This window comes from Ursus maritimus, unplaced genomic scaffold, assembly GCF_017311325.1.
Source record: "Ursus maritimus isolate PB19 unplaced genomic scaffold, ASM1731132v1 scaffold_26, whole genome shotgun sequence".
NCBI classification, from domain to species: Eukaryota; Metazoa; Chordata; class Mammalia; order Carnivora; family Ursidae; genus Ursus; species Ursus maritimus.
Window position 1 is genome coordinate 34,715,130 of NW_024425119.1, and position 18,056 is coordinate 34,733,185.

Here is an 18,056-nt window from a genome sequence, read left to right on the forward strand (position 1 = left end):
AAAAAAAAAATGTTTTCCCTACACAACACTCATTACATAGTTTTCCAAATAGTCTCAGATTTTAAGTCAGCAACTAATTTTGCTCTAGAGATTATTCTAAGTTCTTCCTTTTCCTTATTCGTTTTTCCTTCAATACACGAGTAAAAGGAGTTGTATGAATTTTTCTCATACACAAATTTTGATAAATATGGGATGAAATTAAGAGGAAGTTTTTAAAAAGATTAAATTTGCAGCCCTGATGTGAGATTACCTTGTATATTTTTAGAGTGCTTTTATTTATATCCGTTTAAGGTATTACATTTTAAATACAAAGTGATAAATGGTCTGCTGATTCTGCATACACTATATGCATATTGGCTGTAACCCATCTATAAGAATAATTTTAATTTATGGTTTTTTCACTATAAAATATTCCTACTACCTATTTATGTCGTTGCAGTTACGGTTTTTGAAGAAAGCAATTCCTAGGCATCACAAATGTGAAAGACAAACGCTACCACCAGGGGGCAGAAATGTGACAAATGCTACTCTGTACAAATGAGTTTAATATCTTTTTTCATTTGCAAACTGATTAATTCATAATACAATTTTGGCAAGGTTATATATTTGATCCTATTTTGGCAGATGTGGTTTTAAATAGAAAAAAATTGTTTTTCAGTGAACACAGCCCAAACTTACATAAATGTGCCATTGGTTTTAACAAGGGATCAAATGTGTATGGCTCCCGTGAAATAATGAATCCTAACTACAAAAATAATGTCATATCTAGTAACTAAGATTCATAAGCATCAAAGTAGAAGATGTACTATACTTCTGATACAAATAAAAATATAAATTTAGTGTTTTAAATTATACTGCTTTAATTGAAGCAATTCATACTAACAACACTGTTCAAACACATGTGAACATAATTTAAGCCTGACAATAAAACTGTAAAAAATACATTTTTCATTTTGCAAGCAAAGTTCTAAAGGACTACATTTGTTACTATAAAAAGGAAAAGGTTTTCCCAGAAAAGACTCAGAAGAGAAAATATCTGATATATTCTAACAATTTTAAAGAAAAATGAAATCATGGACAAATATCAGTTATATACGTAATCCAGATACTTCCTGAAAAGCCAAATATAATAATTCCAAATCAATACTTAATGGCTTCATCCTTCACCTTCAATCATTTTTAATATAGCAATAAGAAACACAGCAGATAAGACAGGTTATAGAAAAAAGTGGTTCAAATGATGAAAGTAATTGAAAGCAAGTTTCCTGAAAAAAAAAAACATAAATATATGCATATCAATTACAAGAACAGCAATAAAGACACTATTAATTGAGGGACTATTCAAACATCATTGTCAAATAGCACCGGAATTACTCTAATAAATGCACCTACTTGTATTTTCAAGAATCAGATGAATTCATTAATTCAAGGATATCTGGTATAATATTTTATATTTAAGAATATAAAATATTTTGTTTTTTACATTTATGATTTTTATATTTAGTTAATTTTTACTAATCATTTTGAACTAAGGTTACAGAGAGGGTAAAATAATAAACTGTTATTATGCCTTCATTATATATGCCATTATTATATCAAATAAAAGGAAACATTAAAAACAAATACACAGCTTACCATAATGAGCACTGTTGAAGACACCTGCCATTGTCCTGCATGAAGAGTTATCCCCACCACACACTCCACATTTGTCTCTCTTTGCCTTGGAGTTTAACACGTGATCACAGCCAGCTTGCTTCAAAATAACAATGATTATAATCAGTATTATAAAAGTGACTCATTATAAATATGGTGCTTCCACATACCCCCTGCATCAAAAATCACATGGGATGGCATTTAAAAAAGGCAGATTCCCAGATTTTCTGAATTAAATATCCTTGGAGGTAAAACACTAGGAATCTGCATTGTAACAAACATGGACAATAATTCCTATGTTCACTGTCCATTTAAGCCATTCTTTAAAGAAATGTAATTCAAAGAGACAAAAAAGTATGATTATATAGGTAACACATTTAAAATAACTTCAAAAATATGTCTTTCATGATTTTTAAACTTATGATCTTAGAACTCTGGAAATAAATTGAGTACACTTGAAAATTTATTTCTCCAATTAATAAACAGCCTAATAAGTTGTGTTTCTGTAAAGAATGAATAATTGGATAAAGGTTGAAAGTGAATGGTTTGGTTCAGGGGCTTAAAAATACAAGTGCAGGGGCGCCTGGGTGGCACAGCGGTTAAAGCATCTGCCTTCGGCTCAGGGCGTGATCCCGGCGTTCTGGGATCGAGCCCCACATCAGGCTCCTCCGCTATGAGCCTGCTTCTTCCTCTCCCACTCCCCCTGCTTGTGTTCCCTCTCTCGCTGGCTGTCTCTATCTCTGTAATAAATAAATAAAATCTTTAAAAAAAAAACAACAAAAAAAGTGCAGTTCTCCATGCAGATACACTACAATAACTCTTAGTTCTCTAGAACACTCCTCTGAAGTTTCATGATCAGTAAAGAAAATTTCATAAGCCTCATTCTTTTATACACAAATGTGCATATATCCAAAATGAACTTCAACCAGATATTTTCTGAAAGTAATATGCATCTGCAAGTTCAGATAATCATTGTTTTTCATTGCATAGGGCTTTGTGCTGTTAATTTAGATAAAACTTAAATTTTTCAGGCCACTGAGGACCCTTTTTCTTGTCTCTTGTTTCCTTTCCTTTGAACAGCTCATTAGACCTTTGAGTGCAAAGCATTTTATCACCAGGTAACTGGTAATAGATGTTTGGGTAAGAAAATTGGTACCTTCACCCAAAGAATGAGTTCATAATACTACATTTGTATTCTTTAGACAGAGTTCATTATCCTAGTTCTCAAGCTCACCATTTTTAAGAACACTTTCTGCAATGTGTGTGCTTCAATGTAGGGTCTCATCTGCTTCTCACCTAGAATCCGAAGCGGCCGACCCATCTCGAATCCTCTCCTAACCCAGTATATTCTGAAGATTCTAACATGCAGATCAAATCACATCCCTCACTCAGCTCCAAATCCTTCTAGGGACCTCCAGGACTTCAGCAAAAAGGTGCATTTAATAGTTAGTCCCTACATCCAACCAGTCCTTTAGTTCCTCACCTTTCTAAAACCTATTCATCCTCAATAACTGGCCCAAGCCTCACACCCTCCATGGGCATTCTCTGAATATTTACACACTTCCCAACAAAACACTCCTGCCTCAATATCCTTCTGCCACCTAGCTGATGACCCCATAGTCCTGCATTTGGATTGTTCTATCTCCCCACAAATCTGTGATCACCTTGGAGTTTATGGCTCTGTTGCCGTCTTTCATCCGGGTGGCTAGAACAGTATCCAACATTTAGTAGGTACTCAGTGAATGTCTGTTGAATATACCCAGGACGTAAAAGACAAGGATGAAAAGAGGGAGGGGCGAGGGCTGCCTGGGTGGCGCAGCCAAGTTAAGTGCCTGACTCTAGGTTTCAGCTCAGGTCATGATCTCACAGTTATGAGATCGAGCCCCACATTCGGTTCCACATGGCATCTGCTTAGGTTTCTCTCTCCCACTCCCTCCACCTTCCCCCCTCTAAAATAAATAGATGTTTAAAAAAAAAAAAAAATGGAAAAGAGGGAGAGGGGAATAACACCAGTGATCAATGAGGAGGGGTCACCAGGGAAGGTCACATTTGAAATAGCCAAAGGACTCTACAACCCTGTGTGCTAGTATTTTCCATCTTTTTAAGAAGCCAATTCTCATGACTGGTTTTGTTCTTGAGTACCATACGCAAAACAAAATCATTAAACTTTTCTTAATGTTGAATGAGTCACTTTTGATGACAGAGAGCTGCCTAAGTAACAAAGGCTTCTGACCACACTCCGCAAGATAGGGTGATAGCACTAAAGGGTGCTGTGCTGGAATTCACAAGAAAGTATTCTGAGGTAACAGAAGTAATATTTGGTTAGAGAAAAAGAAGACTATTCTGACAGTCACGTTAAACGTTAAGTTCACTTACCCGGCAGAGGCCTTGAACACAGACGTCATTAGTTTCGGTGCCACAAGGAGTGCCATCAGCAACCCTATCCTTCAACTGGTAGAAGTTAGTGGTTCCAGCAACCCGACAATACAGTTTACAGCGATCTTTTATGGCAACTGTAAGAAAAAGTTAAATTTGGGGTGTACGATAAGACAGCTAGGTCCTAGGTCTTAAGAAATTTTTTACATCAAAAAATATTCTAACTACTTACTCCCACTGTATTTTGGAAGCCACCTCACATTAGGGGAAAGACCATTGATGTTGAAATGTTTACCATCAAAATCAGAGCACTGCTTCTCTCGAAAGTCTTGCTTGCCTTTTGGACATGAATCAGTATTACATGATCGAAATTTCATCCTGCGGCCCACACAGTACTTGCCTCCGTTTCTTGGCCTAGTCAAATTCATTACATTTTAAAGCACATCAGTACAATATTCTTTCTGCCATTTCCTTCTAAAACTGTTCCATTCTGTCCCAGGATCTGGAAAACCACCTATGCCCCACTCACACTTTTTGTTTAACAGAAGTACGTTACATGGTTCTTCAGCAGTTCAACGGCTAATAAACTGTAAAAATACTCATCTTCAGGTGGATACTGTGGCCTGGAGGGCAGCAATGATAACTTATTCGTGACTTGGTGAACTCACAGGGAACTGATGGGAATTTGTTTAAAATGTAGGGTTTGTTCATTTTGCGGGGGGAGGGGGTACAAAAAGACCCAGTGAGCCACAGATGATAAAGACGATACCATGTTGAAGAAATATATAGGCATCTTCGTTGTGTATATACTACTTATCACTCACTTCAAAGAGTTTCGTGGTATTAATCTATATCCATCCATCTCTTTATTTCAACTTATGCTGGAAAATAAGAACTCTTTTTGTCAGCATTTTTTAAATATAAAGACTTCTGGCATAATTAAGATATTCTGAAATTCAAACGAACTACATCATTTCAGAGTGTGTCCTATCTATGCCTTAAAAATTCTTTATTGCTTACTAATTTATATAACAAACACATTTATAAATCTTTATGGAATCTCTATATTCTTTTAAATATTTCGATGAGGGGGAAAATATGCTTCAGAATGTATTCCAGCTAAAAACACTGATGCATCTATAACAGGAGAAGCAGAGAAAGAAAATACAACATGTCAAACTACATAAGACAGTAAAAAAAAAAACGGGTAATGAAAATATGTATTTTATGCAGAAGAGCCAAGACACCTTTAAAGAAGCCAGGAACTTCAGTGGAAATACAGTAAATGTAAAAATGCCATTAGAGTACTGTCATTTTTACAACTTTCTCAACTTTACACTAAATCTCCATTCATATTGTAAAGATTAAGCGAGTTATTTTATTTTTTTTTAAAGGTTTGAATCTACCGAGATAAGGGAATATGGCTTAAAGTATTCCGGAAGTTTTCTAAATCTCAGAGACTTACAGACTGACCTCCAGTTTAGAAGTGAATGAAACTGATGTTTACTTTCTGGTGCCTTGAGATAATCTTAATTTACAGTGACATAAAAAAGACATACTCGGGGCGATTACAGAGCCTGGTTGTGCTCTTGATTCCACCTCCACATGTTCTTGAACAAGAGCTGTATGGTCCCCATGGTCCCCATTCACCATCTACAGGACGTGCTTCCAGTTCTTTGTTTACACACAGCCCATGGTGGCAATGCTTTAAAAAACAAAAACACAAACACAATTATTCATATGCACCCAATGAGAATATCAGTAATTATAAAAGCGTAAATATCAATAAAGAAAATGTATACAAATGAAAGCACAATATTAATTCAGAAATGTGATTACATTTGACGCTCATAAATATTTTCTGAATATCTGCTAAGTAACTGTAAAAAGATCTGTGGAATGAAGAAAGAATAGGAAATTTCCCTTGCCTTTGAGATTTTGAGTCTCACTGGCAGAGGGAAGACCTGCTGTATGGGGAAAGTATAGTAACATGGAATTTTAAGTGAATGATACGATATACATCTGTGGTTCTGGTTTTCTATGCAAAGATATAGATCACTCTCCCACTCTTGTACCTAACTTTTTACTTCATCGCATCCAAAGTCTCAATGATCACTTTCTTACTTTCATCAAGAAAATGGAAATGTACAGAAGAATCTGCTCACAGTCTCCTAGTACTCCTTTTACCCACCTAACAGCACCTGGGCTCAGTACTCAGCCTCCCCACCTGTTAGTGTGTGTGAAAAATCCAGGATCCTAGGGAAAGTCAATCCCTCTACCTGTGCACTTAATCCCAACCCCTCACTGCTCAAAACAGCACTGCAACAATTCTCCCATCTCTCCTACATCATCACTGTTCCAGTCTCCTCTAGATCAAAGCTAACAAAAAAGTGGTCCATGCACTATTGCCAGTCTATGAACTAGTCACTGCAAGGAGTACAGAAATTGAAAGCATTTAGAAACGTTATTGGATTTTGACAGTAATTTCATGCTTATCAAAGTTAAAGTTGGCTTATATTTATTTTCATCTCCAGAAACATTTCAAATAATCCTTGAGCACTATTTCTGATAAATCCAAGAATGAAAAAGATAGAATGTTATATTGTACAACCATGTACATTAAGTCATTGTCAGGTGAGTTCCACCATATTTTCATGCAAGTGGATTTACTACCACTTTTAAGTATTTAAAAGATAGTCTTACATGTAACATAGTCACAAGATAAAGAGACTAAAAGAGTGTTAAGGTAAAATATAGGACATTTATTTAAAATTTCTCTTGAATAGAAGGCCCATTGAATACTGAAAATGGCTAACGCGTAGGAGCTCACTATTTTCAATTAATTTTTTTAAAAAAAGGAATTTATATCTATCATGATTCACATGTTTTTACCCCAAATGCCATTTCTGCTTTTAATCTACATAGGATTTAAAGTAGGTCCCCGTATCTCAACACATTTACCTTGAATTCCAAAAAATCCAAGCCCTTCAAACCACCTCATTGGTGAATTATTCAAATGGCTAGTGAGTAAATGAAAAGATGCTCAAGATTGACGTGATCAGGATAACACAAACGAAAACCACAATGATATTCCATTTTGCACCTAAAATGGCTATTATTCTGTTAAAAGATTGACAATATCAAAAATTGGCAAGAAATGCAGAGCAACTGGAACTTTCATACATTGCCTGCGAAAGTTTAAAATGATACAGATATTAAAGATCAAACATTAAAATTCAGTTCTAGCTCCAAACTATGAACTGAAGAAGTCCACTAGAATTTTGGTCCTAAAATAATGTTCCACCATTTCAGAGTACTTTGGCTACTGCAAACATTGTTGAAGTCCCAAATACAACTTAAATATTCAATTCATTCATGATGCAAGCTATATTCATGGAAAACACACACCTTTTGATGGAAGGCATCAGAGACAAGGGCAGTAGCTGGTACAAACATTTCAATAAGCAACAGCTGGTAAAGCACAAGGTCAGCTGGTGAACCTATCTCAAGTTTCTACTTGTACCCAATGTGAAGTTAACCAAAGAGGCAGCACTAGCCAACCCAACAACCAAGCAAGTGCTCTGTTTGTGCTGAGGTAGCTCAGAGAAGGCGTGAACAGACTAAAACTTATTCAGTGCAGACAACACTGGTTACCAAGGCCAAAGGAACTTGCCTTCATTCTGAAGCACCAAGTACAACCTGACTTCATCCTTACATGTTTATCATGGCAAACCCTATCACTCAGCATCATATTTGCAGATTTAGATTAGTTCATGCTGATGTTAGAATGGTAAAAATGTAGGATGTTTAGGCAATTTTACGAATATATTTTAAGACATTTACAACCAATAAATATCTGAAGAAGCCACTTAAAAATTTCAATTATACTTAATTGAATTTTATGGGAGAAAATGTATACAATGGTAACACCCCTGAATTTGGGGAAATTGCTGAAATATTAGGACCTTTATGTCTATACTCACTGTTAACAAGTCTATAATATACTTAGATATCTATGTTGTTACCCATATAACTATAACATTCATTTGCTAGATTTTGAAAAAAAAACAAGGGTAAAATTAAAAATTTAATTCACTTGACTGTGTACTATATTAAATCAACATGGCAACATTGATTCACTGCAGTAAAAGTTGACGAACAATGAAGAGTGTTGAAATGCAGAGCAATCACATCCTTGGATAATCTCCTGATACAAGACTCACCCTTCCAGAAAACCTACCATCCCAGGACCACAGTTCGTCCCATCTGCCAGTGGCATGTGCTGAGTGCGACAGCCCTTGTGAACTCCTTCTGCACTAGTGCACCAGAGACGTCTGCATTGCTTCTGCAGAGAAACAAAAAGGCAAGAGTAAAAGAACACTAGAACCACCTGATCAATTTAGTGCAATGCATTGGTTTATACATTGATCTTACGTATTTCATGGTTTCATGGTCAGAGCTAGAAATCATCAGCAAAAAAATCTTGAAATTCTTGTCATCAATTTACCTCTAAACACATAAAATGGCAATGTTTAGTTTTGAAGAACTTTTAGATTTTCATCATACATTGAACAATGGGGAGAGAAAAATTAGAGTGGAAATATTTAAAATTATGGGAGACATTTTTCTCTTTGCAAGACATTTTTCTAAAGGACTTTTTGTTGTTAAATGTTATTCACAAGGAGTTTCCAAAAGCCTCTTTTGATACGATGATAGAATGTATGAATAATGTGCATAGAAATACTGTATAATGTATACTGGTTTCCTACTTTGTGAATATAATGCACACTTTCAACTTTTGAACAAAGGGTTCTCAAGTTTTCACAAGAAACAAAATCCACAGAGGTTCACAGGAGCTATACCCAAGATAATTCTCTTTTTCTGAATTTAAATTCAAAGTTTATTTAGTGTATAAGTCAGGTAAAAAAGAAATGTATCTGCAGCAAAAGAATTAAGTTAAATCTTCCCTCCTCCGTAGTGGATATTTAAAAGCTTAGTAACATTTTTTATTATAAGATTTAAAAAACAATATTATTATGTGGAATATTCCTTGCCGAACCCTGCACTGTTTTATTACTTTTATTCATTCATTCAACAAGCATTTAGTTTGTGACCCCTAGTTTGTGGCAGATCCTGAACCCTGGGGATACATATTTCAATGAGTGAATGAGGCTGCATTCCTGTTTCAACGATCCTCATGACCTAGGAGTGTATCTAACCTATGAAAAATCCTCAAAGTTATAAAATAAAAGTTTAGTGATAACAGGGCCTAAATTTCCTTTCTATGGATTCAAATCTATGTAAATTAAAATGTAGTCTATTAGGTTCCTGGAGCTTTTAATATAACTCATTATCAAGACACTTAAATTTTCTCCCCCACCCAAAAAAATAGTATTTTGAACATAAATATTTGAATGCTTTTAATTTTCAATAAGCTCTCGGTGTCTATTTTTTAAATGGTAATACTTCACATAGGATTTTGTGAGGGTTAATGACAATTTTTAAGTACCTAACATAGTACATGGCATATAATAAATAATAAATTTTAGTTTCCCTTTTTTTTTTTTTTAAAGATTTTATTTATTTATTTGACAGAGATAGAGACAGCCAGCGAGAGAGGGAACACAAGCAGGGGGAGTGGGAGAGGAAGAAGCAGGCTCATAGCTGAGGAGCCTGATGTGGGGCTCGATCCCGTAACGCCGGGATCACGCCCTGAGCCGAAGGCAGACGCTTAACCACTGTGCCACCCAGGCGCCCCTAGTTTCCCTTTTTTTAACGCCTTTCTGGCAAACAGCAAATCTCTCTAAGACTTACAAACTTCTAGGATACATTTAGTTCACCTTCTGTTCAAGAGAATAAACGTACAGTTTTGAAATATCTTCTAATCGTAACTTTATATTTTTCAAAAAAGAAAAAAAAAAAAAGGACAGAATTTTTTCTTACCAAGTAGGGACATACTTGCGATCCAGGACCAAACATAAGTTCACATTGCTTGTTTACATCATACATTAATCCAGGAAGTTGTGAAGACAGATCATATATCCTTCCATTTGGTTTGTCAAGAAGGCATTCCCCATGACCAGTACTGTACCAATGACAGAAAATATTCTGAATATATGTGGATGCATAAGATTCTTTATCACATTTACTATATTCTACAGTTTCAAAGAGTATCAGTATTTTTTCATAATTTAAAAACCAGCTCATATAAAAGTCAGGAAGAAAACCTCACAATTCACAAAGGACTTTTAAGGTGTTTGCTCTCATTTGAGCCCCACAACTGCTTTGAAGATACAATTCTTAAAAAGAACAATAACAAATTCATCAGGATATAATTTGTGAAACCTATTCATATAATCACTCTACACTTTTGATCTACTTTGTTGCCCAACAGTAATGCCTTATATTTAGTGCCCAAATTGTCAAGATGTGAAAAAAAGTTTTCAAATCATTTGAGGAAGTACAGTAATAGTTCTAAACAACAAAACAAAGGAATTTCAGTAAGCATCATGCTGTCTCCACTTTAAAGAGGTAGAGTTTGCATTTTGGTTCTACCACTTCCCAGGATGCGTGGCTGTGGACAAATTAACTTCCCTGAGCCTGAGTCTCCTCATCTGTATTAACAGTGATACTGTTCATCTTGCAAGTTTCTATGAGAGGATATGTACGAAGGACTTATAAAAGTGGTAAATAGCAGGGGAAACTTGTGTTTATTACTCCTAGTTTGTAATGCAGTATCTAGTGTACAAGAAACTGAAAATGTTCAACTATTCCAATTGGGTTAAAAAACAATTTGTTCCAAAAAAGTAGAAAGTGTTTGTTCCATTGTCATAATTTAAAAATTTAGAAATTTTTACTGGCTACAAAGATATTAAGTTTTGTCCAAAACTGAACATATAAACCTAAAAAAAAAGAACATACATTTTAAAAAAATTCCCATTGGAGAGAGTCCCATTAACCCCTTTCAAAAATAAATACATCCGCTGATATTGTTAATATCTCAGCTGTTGAACAAAGCTATATGCAATCACGCAGAGATCAGCAACTGTGTATTATCCTTTTAAATCAACTCCCCATACAAGGATAAATAATCACTGATAATTTGAGGATATATTTATGAACATATATTCCAAAGCATGGTTTCATTTACTCCCACAATTCTCATAAAGAGAGGTAACCAGAAACTGCATAGATTGGTGATTATAATATGTATAAGAAATAAATATCGCATTTATACCAAAAAAAAAATCCCTGGAAAGAGTTTGGCCTTGCCTTTTGGCAACTTTCAGTAACTATGATAGAAATACCATTTGAATAAAAGTGGGAAGTAAAGAAACCTGGTGAGAGATGAAGAGACGAGGCAAGAAAATCTGGATCTGCCTCCTTTCTTCAGACCTAGGAAAATCCTCCAAAAGAATATGTAAACATACAGACTCCACATCTCTCTGGCTGTACAGCGCTATTTGGAAAGTGTATAGTTTGACTTTAGCTATTGTCCGTCCTTCAAAGGCACCTCAAACATGAGCTACTCAAACTCCTCTCAAAATATTACCCAGTAGCTTCTGAAAAAAATGCAAATATACACAAGGAAGCTGTGAATCTCAGGGCTCCCCTCGAAAAGGAGTAATCCTAATTAGAGCACCTAAACTGTAAAAAAAAAAACAACCAAACAAACAAAAAAACAAAAAACAAAAACACGATAGTTAGGTCTGACCTGCCCCCTCTCCCCCGCCAAAGTATTTTAGGAGTGAAACATGTATATACAACTCTTTCCTCGTTTTTAAAAATGCATTGTACAAAGTACACTTAAATTTAAACAGAAAAACTAAACAGAAGTTGAACCACTTTAAAAGAACATACAAATTTCAAATTCTATAGTCTAATAAATGTTTCCTTATTTAACTAAAGTAATATAATTTCAGACTTACTCTAGGAATTCAGTGATATATTTCTGACTACATTTTGACCAGGTCCAAGGACTTGTGTGGTAATTTAAAGTTGGAGCCATTACGTGATATTGATGTTTAATTCCAGTTTCTTTACATTTAAAACTATCATCATGTGGAACATTAAATCTAAAAATAAAAATAAACACTTAAAAAAAGAATATGAAAATATGAATATAACATTAGTAACAGATCTCTTCTCCTTATAAGGTAAAATATAGGTAAGTCCAATCACGTCGAAATTTATACTCTTGATCTCGCCCATAAAATATTATAAAACCAAGGTTATCCTCATGTTTAGAAGCACATGATCTGAGAAACAGTAGATTATAACTTTGATCAGTAGCACAGCCTGCTGATTTGGCATGTGAGTCCAAACAATCAAAATATGTGGACTCTGGCTCACCTCATCACGATATGGATACAGCATTCACATAAATACTTGCAGGTTTCAGCATGCATATCCTAAGAGATGTGTGTAGGAAGGTTACATAAAAGTGATACCACATTAGTTTGCAGATCACTGACTATTACTACAGTATCAAAACTTCTTTAATCCCTAATTCCTTATCATTCTATAGTATCCATCTGTTTTATATGAAACAGCCTAAGTATTGTTTCTGGTCTATACTCAGTACGTGATTATTGATAGAACTGGAATAGCAAAAATGTTCCTAAAGGGCAACCAAATCTTCCTAAGAGCAATGATATTAAATAATTAGCTGGCCAGCAACAGAGCCTATGCATTCTTTTGAGGACCTAAGTATGAACTTGCATTTAGAAGGAACACTGAAACCACCTAGCTCAGCTCTTTGCCTGCTGAGATTTGTACTTAAAAATCAGTCTTTTAATTAAACTACTTACCCATATTCTAAAGACACCTAAAGAGTTTTTCAGGAAGAAAATAAATGGCTAAGATGGTAGTCTCTGCAAGAACAGTTTTCCATTAGTTAGTAGCCTTGGAAACAAGCTAATAGTGCTTTCCAGATGTTGTTGCAAGGCAACTACAGCCCTGAGGTAAGCTCATGATCCTATCCCCATTTCAATAATTTGAGTGTGCACCTTGCTGACAATCATGAAACATAACCATGCTAAAAGGGAACTGAAGATGCACTAATTTAAAAAAAAAATGATTTCCACTTGAAACTATTCCTGCTGATTACTCTAATGATGTAAGGCATGACCAGGAAAAGAAAATGTAGTCAAACTAAAAGAGGCAACTCTAGCCCCAATTCCTTATTAGCATATAAACAAGAAATCCCAGGAGTGCTGAGGGTACACATGTGGAATCCCTTTCAGAGGATGAGTTTGTAGGGGTTTCTGACTTTCCATGGAAGCTCTGAGGCTATCACAGGGAATTATGGCCTCTATTCTTAGAGCGTAGAACCCCAGTAGAATTTTTAATAATGCAGGAACAGATAGAACCCCTGATTTTTACAAAAAAACAAAACCGAAACCAAAGAACAACATGTATGAAGCTGGAGAAATAACTTTAAAAAAATCTTTTAATGATTAAGAAATTCCCACATGCCACATTCTCTGCTGGGGCTCTGAGCTATAAGAGCAACAAGTGAGTTGGTATATTACAAATATTACCGGGAGTTCCCCAGAACCAGAAGCCCCGGCAGGCCCTCCCATAAGATGGAAGAGGACAGTACCTGGTCATGTATGGGATAACAAGGGACAGAGGCCAGAAGTGCTTGTCATGTAATCCAATACAGTAAATGAAATAAAAGAATTCCCAAGTTCTAGTTCTTTGCTTAGTCTGTTGATCTGTGCAGCCTGTCTGACCTAACATAGATCACAAAAGAGCCAGAGTTAGCATTTCAGGGATGAAAATTACACTAACAGTATTTTTAAAGACATAAAGCTGCTAATTACTCAATTGAAGATGGAATTTCAGGCATTCTGTGCAATGATTAATAGAAAGCACACTCCTAAGGTAGAAGGTACTTACACATGCCCAAGCTCATGGGCTATGGTAAAGGCAGCACTGAGTCCATTTTCTTCACTAATAGAGCAGCTCCGTAAAGGATCACACAGGGTACCTAATTCTGCTAAGCCTGAAAAATTTCATGTTTGTATTTCAAAATGGGGAAACATCAAATCATAAAGAACTTAATTTTTTTAAATTTTTTTTATTATGTTCAGTTACCTACCATATAGTACAGCATCAGTTTTCAATGTAGTGTTCAACGATTCACTAGTTGTGTATAACACCCAGTGCTCATCACGACATGTGCCCACCTTACTACCCATCACCCTGTTACCCCCTCCCCTCTGCAACCCTCAGTTTGTTTCCTGGAGTCCATAGTCTCTCATGGCTCGTCTCCCTCTCTGATTTCTCCCCCTTCAGATTTCCCTCCCTTCCCCTATGGTTCTCCATGCTCTTCCTTATGTTCCACATATGAGTGAAACCATATGATATTGTCTTTCTCCGCTTGACTTATTTCAGAATAATCCCCTCCAGTTCCATCCATGTTGATGCAAATGGTGGGTATTCATCCTCTGATGGCCGAGTAATATTCCATTGTATATATGAGCCACATCTATAAAGAACTAAATTTTAATGCATTTACTATTGGCATTACTACTTAGAAAGGGATGCAGAGTTGGCTATTAGTATCACAAATATTTTATAAGGTGGAGGAAAAAAAGAACAGAAGGATTTATCTGCAACTGAAATCTTTTTACCAATTCCTGGATTCTTTTACTGATGAAAATAACCCAAAATATAGGGTGAATAATTGTTTTAAAAAAGGAAGGGGGGGGAAGTATTTGTTACAGGAAGGATGAAATTTTAGGCAACATTAGTGTGGATACTAGAAAAGGCAATGAATGTTTAAATTGGTAACAGAATATAGAAAATAGCACAGAACACTATAAATTAATGAATTTACTTTAATATTTAAAGTTTTGAGGCAGTATACAATTATGTACCTATAATTGAGTGATTATATGTTAAGTGCATAGATTAGCACCTGGCATCTAATATATGTTGAATAAAAAGATTGACATATTAAAGGCACCCAATAATTTTTTTAAATATTTTAGAATATGTATCCTATTAAGATCTATTCAGTTTTTAATATAAAGAATATCATTCAGTGCCAATGTGCTGCTGAAAGATATAGTATGAACTGACTGGAAAGCAAAGACAAAAATTACAGCTGATAGAGTCCTTTAAAATAATCCAGAATAAGAAATTGAAAATAAATGTTCCTTACAACAATCTATAGTCCATCATCTCAGTTTGCATTTATTTACCTTAATGGCACACTTTTTGCCACTATTATCCTTCAGTATTTTCTTGTAAATTATCTGCTCTCCTAGGACAATTCCTTTCATAAAAAAGCAGAATTTTTCATATATAACCAGTTGCTTACTGGAAAGTTTTTGCATTTGGAAATTTCTCAATATAGAGTAAACCTGTATTAACTACTGTGCTTTAGCTCTATACTCCTCTGTATTCTTTTCATAAAGCTGAAAAGCATGGACATTTTCCTAGCATTAAGGTAAATTTCCTAACAATGAGAATGTTTTTGTTGTGCTTTAAAAAACGTTGAACTGAGGAATCTAAAAATGCTGGAAAAAGTTCAGACTAACAAGTTCAATCACCAACACTTTTATTTTAATAAACAAAAAAGTATTCGATCTCTTTCTGAACCCACAGTTAAAGGGATGGCTTGGGCAAAGGTCCTCCCAAAAGCATTTTCTTAGTTACAATTAAAGCCAAAAATGAGCAAGGGAAAAAAATAATATTATTTAACAATCTTCTGTCACAAATATGAAAGAATTGTTTTCCTAAAGTATGACTTCCTACTTGTATGTGTAATTTTTTTTAGTCAATTTTGGTCAATTTTATATTTCTCCTTTAGAAGTTAAAACTAAACACATTTTTATTGAATATCTTGCTATTTCCGTGCCTTCTTTAGTATTTTCAATCTGTTAAATGGCTCAATTTCCATACATTCATTTTCAGGACTATGTAGATTTTTTTTTTTTAAGATTTTATTTATTTATTTGACAGAGAGACAGAGAGAGAGGGAACACAAGCAGGGGGAGTGGGAGAGGGAGAAGCAGGTGTCCCTCTGAGCAGGGAGCCTGATGCAGGGCTCGATCCCAGGACCCTGGGATCATGACCTGAGCCGAAGGCAGATGCTTAACAACTGAGCCACCCAGGGGCCCCAGGACTACGTAGATATTTCAAAAGACTATTATCACCCAAACTTTAAGTTTCATGCTTTAAGATGAATATATTCCAAGCTAAACGTTTTAATCACGTAACAGATCCAGGGAAATATGCACTGTATACGGTTAAAGACCCAACTCAAATATGCCCATAAACAGGCAACAACAACAAGTCAAAGTGAATACATAACATTATGGCACCAGGAAGCCAACTGATGGTTTGTGCCTAAATTCACTCGAGCTGATATTGGGTTCTATAAAAGTGGCTGGTCAAAGAATATAGTAGTATGGGCCCAAATCTGTTACAGGTTCCCTGTGTTTGGAAGTTCAAGGAACTGCACAGAGTCACCCAATCTAGCCATTTTAAAGAATGAAAACCATTTTTCAACATACTTTGCAAAAAGGGCTCAGAGACTGGGACAATGATATCTACAAAAGATAACATATATAGCAAGATATCTGTGATTTTTTTTCATAGATTTTGGAAGAGAATATAAAGTATTAATACTTGTGTTAATACAAGTTGTGCAGCCTTGGGCAAATTATTTATTCTCATCTATGAACTGAAAGTTGTTCTTACTTCATAGGTTTGCTGCGAAGGTTAAATGAGTTAAATCACATAAAACCTTATAATAGTTTAAGATATATAGTAAGCTCTCAGGTCAGCTATTATTATCATTATCTTAATGAATGATTTCAGGGGTGCCTGGGTGGCTCAGTCTGTTAAGCGTCTAACTTCAAAAAGTTTAATTATTCATTAGCATTACATATTAATAGACAAGTCAATATTATTAAGGATACAAATCTCGAAAGAAGACCTACAAATGGTCAACAAATATAGGGGGAAAATGCTCAATATCACTAATCATCAGGGAAATGTAAATCAAAACCACACTCTACACCTGTTAGAATAACTGTCAGCAAAAAGACAAGAGAGATGGGGCACCTAGGTGGCTCAGTCAGTTAAGCACCCGACTTTCATTCTGGCTCAGGTTATGATCTCAGGGTTGTGAGATCAAGCCCCATGTTGGGCTCTTCTCTGGGCATGGAGCCTGCTAAGATTATCTCTCTCCATCTGCCCTGCCCCCCCTAAAAAATGCTTTCAGGGAAGGAAGAATAAAGCTGGAGATTTCATAATCCCAGATTTCAAGCTACACTACAAAACTAGAGTAATCAAAAGAGTATGGCACTGACACACACACACACAAACACAAAGAAACAAAAACAAAAAACCACAGACAAATCAATAGAACAGGATAGAGAGCCCAGAAATAAACCCACACTTTTTTTTTTAAAGATTTTATTTATTTATTTATTTGACAGAGAGAGAGACAGCCAGTGAGAGAGGGAACACAAGCACGGGGAGTGGGAGAGGAAGAAGCAGGCTCCTAGCAGAGGAGCCCGATGCGGGGCTCGAACCCAGAACGCTGGGATCACGCCCTGAGCTGAAGGCAGACGCTTAATGACTGCGCCACCCAGGCGCCCCCTAAACCCACACTCTTATGGGCAATCTATAAGGAGGCAAGAATATAAATGGGGAAGAGATGGTCTCTTCAGTAAATGGTGCTAACAAAACGGGAAAGCTACATGGAAAGAATGAAACTGGACCACGTCCTTACACCATACACAAAAATAAATTCAAAATGGATTAAAGACCTAAATGTGAGATTTCAAACCATAAGACTCCTAAATGAAATCACAGGCAATCATCTCTTAGGTATCAGCCTTAGCAACGGGTTTATGGACATATGGACAGGTTTCCTGAGGCAAGGGAAACAAAAGCAAAACTAAACTATTGGGACTTACACCAAAATAAAAAACTTCTGCACAGCAAAGGACTCCATTAGCAAAATGAAAAGACAACCAACTGAATAAGATATTTGCAAATGA

At 35.6% G+C, this 18,056-nt stretch overlaps 1 protein-coding gene across 1 annotated transcript in view; it reads right to left on the reverse strand.

The window, feature by feature from the left end:
- Positions 1-18,056, reverse strand: part of ADAMTS20 (ADAM metallopeptidase with thrombospondin type 1 motif 20) — a 167,558-nt gene that overhangs the window by 85,077 nt on the left and 64,425 nt on the right. The window contains exons 8-15 of the mRNA XM_008704712.2: positions 13,933-14,038; positions 11,958-12,104; positions 9,973-10,114; positions 8,270-8,374; positions 5,589-5,734; positions 4,262-4,443; positions 4,030-4,166; positions 1,636-1,753 (exon numbers count right to left, since the gene is read on the reverse strand). Of these exons, the coding sequence (XP_008702934.2) occupies positions 1,636-1,753; positions 4,030-4,166; positions 4,262-4,443; positions 5,589-5,734; positions 8,270-8,374; positions 9,973-10,114; positions 11,958-12,104; positions 13,933-14,038 (1,083 nt within the window). The remainder of the gene's footprint in view (positions 1-1,635; positions 1,754-4,029; positions 4,167-4,261; positions 4,444-5,588; positions 5,735-8,269; positions 8,375-9,972; positions 10,115-11,957; positions 12,105-13,932; positions 14,039-18,056) is intronic.